The sequence below is a fragment of the Limanda limanda genome, chromosome 19 (assembly GCF_963576545.1).
Source record: "Limanda limanda chromosome 19, fLimLim1.1, whole genome shotgun sequence".
NCBI lineage: Eukaryota > Metazoa > Chordata > Actinopteri > Pleuronectiformes > Pleuronectidae > Limanda > Limanda limanda.
The window spans coordinates 6,637,569-6,650,732 of NC_083654.1; the positions used below are offsets into that span (position 1 = coordinate 6,637,569).

Genomic DNA, 13,164 nt, shown 5'->3' on the forward strand with positions numbered 1-13,164 from the left:
ACTCTTCTAAAACAGAGAACATTTGTACCTTTATTGCACCAAGCTCTTGGGTACGGTCACACATACATGATTACGAATGCGTTATTTGCCCTTATTTCACCTTGTCGTCCTGGTGCAGGCTCTGGAGGACAGACCCAGCTCTCTGTCAGTGGAACAGGGCGACAGCAGCTCGCCCTCCTTCAACCCCTCTGACAACTCCCTCCTCTCCTCCTCCTCCCCCATGGAAGAGGTGGATGAACGCAGGAACAGCATCCTCAAGAAAAGACAGTACGTCTGCTTCCTCCTACATTTTGTACAGTGATGATTTGCGAGTTTTCATTTGTAAAAGTTTGCCATCTCTTCTTTTCCCCTCTCTGTGCTGTAGTGAAGTTCTGCTGGAGTTGATGGAGACGGAGAGAGGTTATGTCAGGGACCTTGGTCTGGTGGTGGAGGTGAGTTGATGCTTTGTAAACAGTGGATCTGCTTATTTACTTTATACACATAATTGTCACAGTGCTGTAGCTCTTTCTAAGAAATGAGTCATAATGTGTGTCTCTGTCACAAGGGCTACATGAGTCGGATGAAGGAGGAGGGCGTCCCTGATGATATGAAAGGGAAAGACAAAATAGTGTTTGGCAACATCCACCAGATCTACGACTGGCACAAAGAGTATGTGGTGCACGTGTACAGATGATAGAGAACTTTCTCAGATCGCTGTCACTCGCACAGAAGCTCACGTCTTCTCTTTCCTCCCCCTGTCTATCTCAGTTTCCTCCTCGGGGAGTTGGAGAAATGTTTGGAGGACCCTGACAGACTGGGACCACTCTTTCTCAAACAGGTCTGTCCACAGTGAAATTCCAACCTCTGCCTTACTTGTAGACATTTGATCGTGTTGTAATTTTCTGCGCTCTTTATATCCAGGAACGGCGACTCAACATGTACGTGGTGTACTGTCAGAACAAGTCCAAGTCAGAGCACATCGTCTCAGAGTACATCGACACCTACTTTGAGGTATGAGCTCATTATGGTGAACAGTTTAGCAGATGTCACACATTTCCATCCAGCTAAGTCTCTTAAGTAACATGTGACTCTCTAGGACCTGAAGCAGCGGCTGGGACAGGGGCTGCAGATAACAGACCTGCTCAACAGGCCGGTCTCGAGGATCATGAAGTACCAGCTGCTGCTCAAGGTGAGTGTGTCACAACAACTGTTCTGTTCCCGCTTTCACCTGGCATTACTGTACAGCATCTCAACTTCTGCTGTCTGCAAGTACACACTAGGGCTGTCACTTTCTGTTCCAAATTCGGACATTCGTACAAAAGTTGGGGAAAGTTCAGATTTGAACAGTAACGACCTGTTTGATTTCAAAATCTGGCCTAGAAGCACATCAGAGCCTCTGAAGTAGTTTGCCTCATGATCCAGCAGAGGGCGTTCACTGTGAGCTTGACCTAGTGCACGCTGTCTTGATCCAGCATTAAAGTCAGTCAGCAATGCTAGGTTGTTTCAATATGAAAATGGAGTACCAGTAACCAAAGCTGTCCTGTGTGGACAATCGTGATACAAGGGCCTCAGAAAAGCGGTGTGTGGAAGTTTTTTGTGTTCCGCACTGTAGAATGCAAAGTAATGAACATAGTTAAGGCTGTTTGTCGACTTTGTACCACGGAATCTGCCGGCTCACCTGTTCGATTTCCGGCCAAGTGAGGCAGCGGAGGAGGCATCACAGACAAGCGTAGCAACGTCAAGTGTTCATCCTCTTCTGACTTGAGCGGGGGGAGCATACAAATAGTCAAATAGATTTCGTGTCATTTCATTTATTAGAGAAAGTGACAAAACTGACAGCCTTATTACACACATCAGCAACTTAATGTCTACACAGATATAATTAACTTGTCGAGTTTATATTTAGGTGCATAACTTTTCTTTTCTGTTGTAGGCTTTTCTAAAACACTCTAAAAAGGCTGGACTGGAGTCTACGGAGCTGGAGGTGAGATAAAGAGAAATATCTTTAAACACTTATTTAATATTTAAAGTCAAGCAAATCATGTTCAGGAACCTCATCAATCTTCTGGTCGTTTCTGTCTCTTACAGAAAGCCGTGGAGGTCATGTGCATTGTGCCAAAAAAGTGTAATGACATGATGAATGTTGGCCGGCTTCAGGACTTTGATGTAAGAAATGACATTAAATGCTGAATGAAAATAATGCTACACACTAACACAGCCTTCATGCAGTAGCCCAGACTTGACTTCTGTTACATTCTGTCTCTCTCATCTCCTTCATCTAATCCTCCATCTTGCTCATCTGTCTCCAGGGGAAGATCGTGGCGCAGGGACGTCTTCTCCTGCAAGACACGTTCATGGTCTCTGACCCAGAGAGCAGTCTGATTGGCGGGATGAAGGAGAGGAGAGTCTTCCTCTTTGAGCAGCTGGTCATCTTCAGCGAGCCCCTCGACAAGAAGAGAGGTTTCTCCTTGCCTGGCTTTCTCTACAAGAACAGCATTAAGGTAATGCCTCTATGATGTACAAATCAGACTACAGCCAGTGCAGTGTGAAAAATCAGGGGACACCGCACCACTACATGTATCCTCACCTCGCTCTTATTGGGTGGAGTTGTTGCAGAGATTTCCAGCAGGTTGGGAATCTGATCAGAGTCTGCGAGGCGTCCGTAAGCCTCTGTAATAGCGATTAGCGACTGCTCATCTAGCTGAAAGTCTTGTAGTGTGAACTGGGCTTAAGGACGTATGACTCAGTCACCAAGTTCTCAGAGCCTACTGCTCCCTCTTGTGGACATACTCAGGATTTAATCAGCATGTGAGAATGATTCAAAGTTTTATAAACTTGAATCAAACAAATCTTTCTTTTCAGAAAATAATTATTATGTTATGCAACATTATGCAAATCTTCATTCTTTGTTTTGAAGATGTATGCAAAGTGGCATGTTGAGGAAAGTAGGTTTAGAAACAAACAAACCATGAGACGTGAAACCCCAGAGTTTTAAATTCCACATCAGCTGATCTGAGTTCAATAGACCTCATACTCCATCGTCTTTGAGAATGTTGAGATGAGCACGTGCCTGGTAAATAAAAACATTTCCATGAATGGGGCGTAGATTCACCATGGCAACATATGAATTAAAATGCAGAACATCCAGTTTAATCCAGTGGAACTGGAAAGATTAATGTGTGGCTGCCCACATCCATTTGTGAGAAACAACAGTGTCAGAGCTGTTGCAGGAAAAAGGCAATAAGGCAAAACCACTTTTTATATTTATTAAGCATATTCCTCAAGACCAGGTTATTTGCTACATTTCTTTACTGAATAATTAAATAGCTGAAATCCTGTTTTTAATATGTTTATTCAGCTCAATTGGAATTTCTGGCAGTAGACAATAGAAATGTTGTTGACACAGATTAAGACGTAACTTTATCAATTATGTTGGAAACCGATTCTTGTAACTCATGAAAAAAAAGCATTGCAATAACTGCAGTTATTAAAAGTCGGTAAAGCTATTGTTAAACGTTTATCAGTTCCAATTCAAAAATGATCAGCTAAATTTCAGTCAATCGAATCAAATTCAGTGATATAGAACAAGTATAAATGCTCATAACATCATTGTTCTTACTCTATATTATATGCAGACAATTGTAGAAAGAGAATAAACGTAAAATTGCAAGTATAAGAGAGAAATCATTGATTTAAAAAAAGCAACTAATTTATTTGTTGGCACAATGAAATCTCAGAAATTAGCTCACACTTCTCTTGTGTTTCTGTGTTACTCTGCAGGTCAGCTGTTTGGGTCTGGAGGACAATGTGGAGAGCGACCCCTGTAAGTTCCTCCTCACGTCTCGGTCGACCAACGGCAGCGTAGAGTCCTTTGTGCTTCACTCCGCGCATGCAGGAGTGCGTGAGGTCTGGACCCTTCAGATCAGCCAGATACTCGAGAGCCAACGCAACTTCCTCAATGGTACACTGACAAACGCACACAGACACACACGTTCTACAGAAGGAAGTGTTGGATATATGTTTGCACGTGTCTCTTTTGAACCTAATCACCGCTCTGACTTTACCAATAGAGTATCAGAGGAACCATGTAGGGGCAAGTGGTGGCTCGTGTGCGCCCAGCGTGGGAGCTCCAGCTGGATGTACCAGTGGTTCTAGTGCGCCTCCTGGAGTTGGAGGTTCCCAGGGTAGTTCCAGCCCTTCAGGAGCCCAGGGTGGCTCTCGTCGGCCCTCCAGAATCCCCCAGCCCTCCCGCCTGCCCCAACCCCTACGCCACCACCCCGGGGCCGACCCCGATGGCCCCAACAAGATGTCAGGTATGAGCGTCTATACATTTCTGTGAAACTTGTTTTCTGAGGAAAAATGACAGATGTGACTGAAGTGTAAGTTTTCTTCGCTTATGGTCCAGGTTCTTCCCCCCGTCCTGTCCCTCCTCCCCTTCTCCTTCCAGCGGGTAGCCAACAGGGCAAGCGCCCTAGCCAGACCCCCGAGGAGCAAGCACAGACCCCCACTCCTGCCAGCGTTGTAGCCCCTATTCCCCGTGCCACAGTTGGGCCCCTGCCATCAACACCCACTTCCAAACCACGGCCTGGAGCCGTGGCTCTTGTGACCTCCCCCCTGGCCAATCCAAGCTTTAGCAAAGACATCCTCCCTCCTCCCCCACCCAGCCCCGGCCAGAAGTCCGGATCTGGTTTCTGGAACTCTATGCCAGGCTCACCAGCCAGCCGGCCTGGCTCGTTCACCTTCCCTGGGGAGGCTGGAGAGAGTCCAGTTCGCCAGAATTCAAACCAGACCCAGACCGGCTCTGGATCTGGTAGCCAAACACACAGGCACTCCACACACAGCAAGGAGGCTGACCGCATGAGCACATGCTCGTCTGCCAGCGAGCAGTCCATCCAGTCCACCCAGAGTAACGGGGTAAGACCACCACCTGCTGCACAGTGCTACTCCAACTAACACCGAGGCAGAGGGAGGCCTGGTCTGTCTTCTCTGCCCACTGTCTCCTGTTCTGCTGCAGCCAGCGCTACTAATCTGTCCCCTACTACGCATCTCTGACAACCTTCACTGCTCTTCAACATCATCCTCTCTAGCAACAGTTTGTCAACATGTTTTCAGGTCCTCTCTAATGGAACTTGATCAGCTCTTCAGTGGCTCCCTTTCCAAGGCTGCATCTAGATTTCTGACTTCTAACAAAGCTTGTACTAACATCTGATTTCCTCTTGGCCGTCGTATTTCACCTCCTGCTGTCTTCATGGTGTGTTTCTCAGACCTACTTTTCCTGCAACTAACCTCCAACGTAACGTTTGTGGTACCAAGACAAACGTACTCCACCAAGATTCTCTCATACAACCTAACGTTCCTCCTCTCGTCTTTGCCTGGAGCTGCAAAGCAAAGATGAATGAAATGGAAACCATCTTCTTCTACCTGCCTTCCTTCATCCAGTTTCCTTTTAAAAGAGGAAAAAAATCACTGATTTATCTTTCTTGCTCTTCAATCTAATCCTTTCTGACGACTGTTTTCAGTGGCTACTAAACTATTAAATCTCTTTTGTTTTTCCACTTTTATCTTATTTCAATTTTTCTCACTTTATCTAATCAAATCTATTTCACTGTTTCTCTTGAATATTATTCCACCTTTGAAAATATCTGTTATCATAAACCTGGAAAATATTTTACATTTACCTGATTGAACCACATCAATAATACTGTTTCCCATGTCTCCATCCTGTGGTGCAGAGTGAAAGTAGCAGCAGCAGTAGCGTATCCACCATGTTGGTGACCCAGGACTACATGGCTGTGAAGGAGGATGAGATCAGCGTCATTCAGGGCGAGGTCGTCCAGATCTTGGCCAGCAACCAGCAAAACATGTTTTTGGTGTTCAGGGCGGCCACCGAGCAGGGCCCGGCCGCCGAGGGCTGGATCCCCGGATTTGTGCTGGGACACACCTCGGCCATCGTGCCTGATTGTCCCGAGGGATCCATCAAGTAAGAGCTCTGAAGGATTTACGGAGTCATTATTTTATAGTCTCATCTTTATCTTTATCGAGGGAGTTTTCACACCTGAAAGTCTGAACCAAGGGTCATGCTTTTGTTAAATTGCTTAAATTTGATCTGCTTTGTAGTTACGGACTAAAGACTTTTGGATGAGTAACACATGTCCTGTTATCATCACCTATGTGGACGTATGGCTGTTGGACGTGATTGTGCTGCCTGTTTTATTCTCCAACCTGTTTCAATAAATTGCATAGAAAAAAATGAGTCTTTCTGGCTTAAAGGAGAAAATGAATGAACCTGTTCATTTTTGCTGCCATCGTGATATTACTATCAGCAAAATGAACGCCATTGTATTCAAACGTTCTGTTCCCAGAGGCAAAGACTCTAAGCAATCCTGCAAGTCATATCCTTTTGTTTTTTGTCTTCTGTTTAGTTAATGCTACTATAAGGTGTCTCAACTTCCTTCAATTGGTCAGAAAGTCAAAAATTTCACACTGCAAACAAACCAAATCATGGTTCCTTTTGATTTGGAAAGAGACCATCTGGTTGGTCCAAATCATGGTCGGAGGCACCTTTTACACTTTCACACAGTTTTTTAGTTCAAATAAAACTGAGAAGTCTGAAGATCTGAAACAAACCAGAAAGATGGGATAGCATGTTAAGCTTTCTCCAGATAAGTGGCTGGGAGCTCTTCTGAATAGATTATTAAATTAAGTCAACATTTGTTCAATGTATTAAATACACGGTATATTATAGGTGTGAAGACTGTACAGTTACAATGTGTCCGACAGTATACTGTCAGCATACTGAAGTGCCAAAATCCATACATTAACCTACTAAATACACTGAACCTTTTGATCTGACTTGAGTCCTCTTGTTGTTCCAGCAGGAAGTCTTCATCCTGGCACACGTCCCTACGCATTCGTAAAAAATCTGAGAAAAAGGAGGCAAAGAAAGAGACCAAGCTGGAAAACGGTTACAGGAAGTCCAGAGATGGCCTGGCCAATAAGGTTTCTGTAAAGGTGAGTTGATCTAGTACTACTCTCACATCATGCTTCTGCTCCACAGTGCATCACTCATGATTTGTTTTCTCTTTTCAGCTTCTAAATCCAAACTACATCTATGATGGTGAGTGTGAACTTTGTGTGTCTGTTAATTTCAAAGATAAAATGAATTCAATACTATCAAAGGCGCTTTTAACAGTTATTGCTGAATTCTAAAAATCATCTCAGCATTTGACAGGATTTGACCTTTTCCTCTTTCAGTTCCCCCGGAGTTCCTCGTACCTCTGAGTGATGTGACCTGCGACAACGGAGAGAGCGTCACCCTCAGGTGCAAGGTCTGTGGTCGACCCCGGGCCGCTGTCACCTGGAAGGGACCCAACCAGAGCAACCTCGCCAACAATGGACACTTCAGCATCACCTACAGGTAAGAAAACACCATCTCATTTGGACAAGGCTCCATCAGATTGCAGAGTAGATTTTCTAACGTAGATGAACGTGTGTGTTTCTTTCAGTGATACGGGTGAAGCTACACTGAGGATAATTGGTGTAGCCTCTGACGATGATGGCGTTTACACTTGTGTTGCCACGAACGAGCTGGGCACTGTGTCATCCTCCGCCAGCCTCAGAGTGTTAGGTAAGAGCACAGATTCAGTTCTGCCATTGAGATGTGATGATGCTACGTACAGACATGAACTGATGGATTGTGGTGTTTGTCTCAGCTGTGTCCACTGACGGGATCAGAGTGAGCTGGAAGGACAACTTTGAGGCTCACTACACTGAAGTGGTTGAACTGGGAAGGTAAAAATCTGCTGTATCTTCAAGCAAGGGTTCTGTTAAAAATGGAGCGCACAACTTCCATGGGAAAGTGTCCTATCTTTATTCAAGAGCAGGACTGATTGATTTCACTTTCTGATTTTGTAATGCTTTCACTCAAAACCCTGCACTCTTTCTATTGGTTGGGTAATTTTGAAAAGGCTTGTTGCACAAAAAAGTCAGCGAGCAGAAGAGAAATCCGAGAGTGAAAGAGCTGAAGCACAGGAAGTCCAAGCAGGGACTATTTGAATGAGCAGAGGGTTTTGAGTGACTTTAAACAATGCGCTTGAAAAAAAATAGGGGGGAAAAAAGATTTTAGTCTTTAGCAATAACATGACATAGCTTCCGTGTGACGTACACTAACTCACTACTGAATGTGCCATCCTCTGTTTTCTCACCACCAGGGGTCGTTTCTCCGTCGTCAAGCGTTGTGACCATCAGGGAACCAAACGTACGGTGGCGGTGAAACAAGTGAACAAGAAATTGATGAGGAGGGATCGGGTGACTCAGGAACTCAATCTGCTCCAGAGGCTCCAGCACCCCCACATAGTCAGTCTGATAGACACGTATGAAACCCCCAGCAGCTACGTCCTGGTCCTGGAGATGTGAGTACAGTCGACAGAGAAAAAGATCAAGAGGAAGAATTTGATTTAATATGTGCAACTCAGTAACTCGATAGATGGAGTATGGTGGTCTCTAAGAACAAAGCACATGCAGGAGTGAAAGCACAGATACTAAAAGGACACACTAGGAATACTAAAAAACATACAAACAGGGGAAATGACACAGGAACTGGTCCACTTGAGGTCCTCCAGGATGCTAGGGGGAGTGATGGACTCGATATGGAGAAGCAGAGTCCACTGGGCTTTATGCACCTAACCCTTTAACAAGTCTTACTATTTCTTTTGAGGTAACAAAGAAACCATTTGATGTTTCTAAGGGGATGTCACTTTGTCAAAATAATGTCTGTTTGCTCAAACCTTTGTCTTTCTCAGAGAAGATTTATCTAAGTCATGACATTGAGTGCTTTAATGGAGTGTTATGACCATTCACAGACACTCTGTCTTGTCCTTTATCAAAAGGTCTGTGCTTGAGCTTGGTTGCTATGGTAACTACCGATGGGGATGGTGCAGCTGGACACCGTGGTGACCTGTGGAGAAACTATTACTTAACATACATAGACATTTAAAAATGTCATAATATAAAGGAAAAATTGTCACTCTGCAGACCATGTGTTCACTCTGTATGTGTTTTGACCTTACAATCCACCGTAGGTACGTTTTGAGAAACATTGCTGTTCTTTCATTTGATGTTTTCCCATGTGTGTGTTTCAGGTCTGACCAAGGTCGTCTGCTGGACTACATCGTGAGCTGGGGGAATCTGACGGAGGAGAAAGTATCCTGCTACCTTCGGGACGTTTTAGAAGCTTTACACTACCTGCACAACTGCAGGATAGCACACCTGGATGTAAAAGTAAGTACTTTAACCATTAAATGAACTATTCTGTATTATGTTAAATGCACTTGTTTTCCTTCTTACTGAGAATTAGATCAATACCACAATTTCTGTGCGACAAATGAAGCCACAGCCAGCGGACTGTTATAATAATCAGACACGTTCCCCAATAAAACCACACATTTTCACTTTCATTTTTGATTGAACTATAATGTTATTCAGTAGAGCGCATAACTCCACCAAGGACCAACAGTCCCATTAAATTCAATCAAGCTGCACCAAATTAAATACACTCATAGATTTCCGTTCCCTTAATATGCCAGATTTCTTTCAACAATATCCCAGAATTACTCCCTGGGAAATGGCTGAAAATGTCACAATGTAAAAGTAAGTTAAAAAAATTAATCCAGGATCCTCCCCCTGACCAAGATCTGTGCATATCTCATATTTAACAGACAGATATCAGAGTGGTATCAATGTTCACGTCTAATTCTTGGCTGAAAAGCAAATAATCACAAAACACGGAACTACTTTCATTAGATTTATCCTCCAGGCCAACATGTTTGGTTTGTTTTCATCTGGCCGATTAAAGGTCTTTATCCCCATTAAATATAAACGGGTCAACATTAGCCTTATGTTGCCCCTGCAAAAATAAGTGTATTTCCTCATAGTAAAAGACTGGAAACCTGTCTGATGGATTGAGCCCAGTAATCTATGAAATGGAGATACCTGACTTTTCCTCTTCTCCTCCTCCAGCCTGAGAACTTGCTGGTGACTCACAGCTCCAACGGCCAGCCAACGGTCAAACTCACAGACTTCGGTGATGCCGTCCAGCTCAACAGTGCCAACTATATCCACCCCCTGCTGGGCAGTCCTGAGTTTGCCTCCCCGGAGTTGGTCCTTGCAGAGCCAGTATCGCTGACCTCTGACCTGTGGAGCCTGGGCGTCGTGACCTACGTGCTGCTGAGCGGTGCCTCCCCTTTCCTTGATGAGAGTGCAGAGGAGACCTGCCTGAACATCTGCCGGCTGGACTTCAGCTTCCCCAGGGATTACTTCCAGGGCGTCAGCCAGGCGGCCCGGGACTTTGTGTGCCTGCTTCTGAGGACCGACCCCGGCAGGAGGTGTCCGGCCGGGCTCTGCCTACAGGAGCCATGGCTGCAGGCTGGTCTGGCTGACGACCGAGCTCGAGCCGAGAGCTGCCTGGACACCTCCCGCCTAATCTCCTTCATCGACAGGAGGAAACATCAGACTGACGCACGGCCCATCGGAGGCGTCAGGAGCTTCATCCAGAGTCGCCTTCAGCCCCGAGTGTGAGGCCTGAGAAAGGATTCACAAATGTCAGCCCACTCCCTCACAGCGCCTCACCAGTTTGACCACAGCAGGAGAAACCAGACACGCCTGCGCTTGTTGTCCAACGCTGAGACCACAGGGGCTGCAGATTCCTTTGGAACTGAGCATCTCGATTGTCTCGATGTAAAAGAAGGAGAAACCATGAATGCTGATCTTATCCTGTTTCACAGAATGTTGATTTACTCAAGTCCTGTTGTCCACTTCTCAATTAATCTGAGACCTGTCGAGGTCTCAAGCCAATCAGAGCCCTAGAGAACAGAGTTTTCACTCCCCACGTAAATTAATGTATCCCCTTGTCTACTGCTGCTTGCTGGATTCAACTCAAAACTGATTTTGTAGTAAAGTGAACAAAAATCTAAAAAAAAAAACTAAAAAACTTTATGGAGGTAATTTATTTTCCTTTGCGAGAGTTCAAGCTGATCAGAGGAGCCAGTTGATCGAGCCTTGACCCCACTGCACAGCCGCAGAGCTTTCAGGAGAAAGTGATGCCAACAGAGCGAGTGCTAGCACCGAGAGCAAGCGCTCCTCCCTCGGGTTGAGAGAGAGCGACACGGACATGGTGCGATTTTGCTCTTTTACACTAAACTGTAACTCAAAGACATTTTAGGAGCAGCTCTTTCTTATAGAAACTATGTAGAGAAAGGAAAAGTACCGTCTCTGCGTTTCCAAAAAAAAAAAAAAAAAAAATCAATTGTAGAAAATGCTCGTCAGTTGAAAGCTGCTGCGCTACTTGGACTCTGTAGACGGTGAGCGAGCTCGGTGACTTTACCGAGACATTTATACGTGCGATCAGAGCTCTTCGATGGCTGCGCTTACATTACGTACCTAATCTAAGAAACCACGATGACCATGTTGCGAGTAACAATGCTGCACTGTCCAATCTGAGAAGAAACACTAGACATCGTCGTTTGCTTTTCCTAGAACAAACTTGTGTTGCGCGGATGTGAGATGTTTAAGCCTTACCTTGTAAATAGACGTCTGCCTTCTTTCGACTCACATTCACAGTGAGAGAGCGTCGGGGGTGGTCGTCGGGTAGATGGGGAGTGAATGTGGAGGCAGAGGAAGACAAATTACTGTAAATGCACTCATTGTATGTTATGTTTGATTATCATGTGCAATGTTGCGGCTTTAACATTTTATGCAACTATTTATGAAGACATCTGTTGTATCTGTAATAAATCTAGAGAAAAGCATGTACTTGGTACTGCAAGCACTGCTGGTAGTTTGTGGTTATTTGGTCTTTGAGCGTGACGACTTCCAGGCAAAAGGTCACCATCTAAACTCATCACGGGCTAATCAAAATCGATTCAACACGTTTTCTACTGTACGCCTCTGTAGTATTGGTACACCAAAGTTACTCTAGCTTTATAGTTCTTAGCAAAACATGTTTTAATGTGATTACGCGTCACTCGAGTGAGGTCATCGATGATCACGTGAAACGATTGTTTACAGGACAGACGTGGGACTAAAGGAAACATCGACTCTTGTGATTCGGAGCAGGAGCTGAATGCATCATTTCCTAAATGGTGTTTGTAACTTTATGTACAGATACTTGTTTCTAAATATTTCTTCCATCGTTTTCTGTTCTTAATATAAAAAGCAAAAACTAAAAACCGTGATTAACTGATGGATTTTAGTGCGATTAGTTTATTACCATGGTACAATTTTTCCAGACAGATAATTTAATCCAGTGTGAGGATGTGTCACATTGAAATGGATTCTACCAGGAACACAAGTCACAGTCTTCTGTTACCTTCCTATTTATTTTTAAAGGCCTGCACAGACAATTAGAAACAAAGAAACTTGGACTGGATACCTCAGTTTAGAGTTGTGTTTTTTTTGTTGTTATTTCATCGTTTGTCTTGTTTTGTTTCATTTTCATGAATTACATGTTTGTTATTTGTTTGTTTCTAGTTTCATAAATTACATGTTTATTTGTTTTTATGTTTTTTATCTTTGCATGTATATTTCTTTGTACAGTTCATACATATTTTCTTGTGTAAATATTCTCATTTTGCCATCAATTATTTGAAAATTAAACATAATGAACACATGTATGCCGTTTGACACTTTGTTTCCTCAAGTCTCATTTATGATTTCCTTGTTTGTGTTGAATATTGATGACAGTAGAGTCAACGTGATATTTTTTTTTTTTTTGAGTCCAGAAATTGTCTTTAACAAGTCTCATTTGGTAAATTACTTTTCAAACCTCTTAAATTATGTATTTGACAGTATTCTTAGCTTGACGTAAACAATATTAGGTGGTGCAACCAAATACTTGTAAAGATACAAAGTATCCCTCAGAGGGTCTACACCCATTATTATTTAGTATTTACAATCTATTGCATTCTATTAGCCAGGTATTCAATATTTAAAGCACTGAAAAAATAATAAAATTACAAAAAACTATTTGCATTATATTTTTCAACAATTGATTTGATTGCACCACCTGACAACTGACAAGAAATATCCTGAGTAATTGCGTTTTTATATCAAATACAAACATTTGATTCAGTAAAAGACTTACATTTTTCAAGAGGAAAACAATATTTTTTAGGATAAAAGTAGTAAATT

General features: G+C 43.6%; 1 protein-coding gene across 1 annotated transcript in view; it reads left to right on the forward strand.

Moving 5' to 3' along the window:
* The window catches only part of LOC133025708 (triple functional domain protein), a 78,094-nt gene extending 65,460 nt beyond the window's left edge, over window positions 1-12,634 (forward strand). The window contains exons 43-63 of the mRNA XM_061092439.1: window positions 119-267; window positions 365-431; window positions 545-648; window positions 748-817; window positions 901-990; window positions 1,076-1,168; window positions 1,913-1,963; window positions 2,068-2,145; window positions 2,289-2,480; window positions 3,760-3,940; window positions 4,050-4,292; window positions 4,385-4,893; window positions 5,712-5,959; window positions 6,855-6,990; window positions 7,069-7,096; window positions 7,234-7,396; window positions 7,485-7,606; window positions 7,692-7,770; window positions 8,190-8,390; window positions 9,120-9,258; window positions 9,997-12,634. Coding sequence (XP_060948422.1) covers window positions 119-267; window positions 365-431; window positions 545-648; window positions 748-817; window positions 901-990; window positions 1,076-1,168; window positions 1,913-1,963; window positions 2,068-2,145; window positions 2,289-2,480; window positions 3,760-3,940; window positions 4,050-4,292; window positions 4,385-4,893; window positions 5,712-5,959; window positions 6,855-6,990; window positions 7,069-7,096; window positions 7,234-7,396; window positions 7,485-7,606; window positions 7,692-7,770; window positions 8,190-8,390; window positions 9,120-9,258; window positions 9,997-10,554 — 3,501 coding nt within the window. The 3' untranslated portion in view covers window positions 10,555-12,634. The remainder of the gene's footprint in view (window positions 1-118; window positions 268-364; window positions 432-544; window positions 649-747; window positions 818-900; window positions 991-1,075; window positions 1,169-1,912; window positions 1,964-2,067; window positions 2,146-2,288; window positions 2,481-3,759; window positions 3,941-4,049; window positions 4,293-4,384; window positions 4,894-5,711; window positions 5,960-6,854; window positions 6,991-7,068; window positions 7,097-7,233; window positions 7,397-7,484; window positions 7,607-7,691; window positions 7,771-8,189; window positions 8,391-9,119; window positions 9,259-9,996) is intronic.
* Window positions 12,635-13,164: the final 530 nt, after the last annotated feature.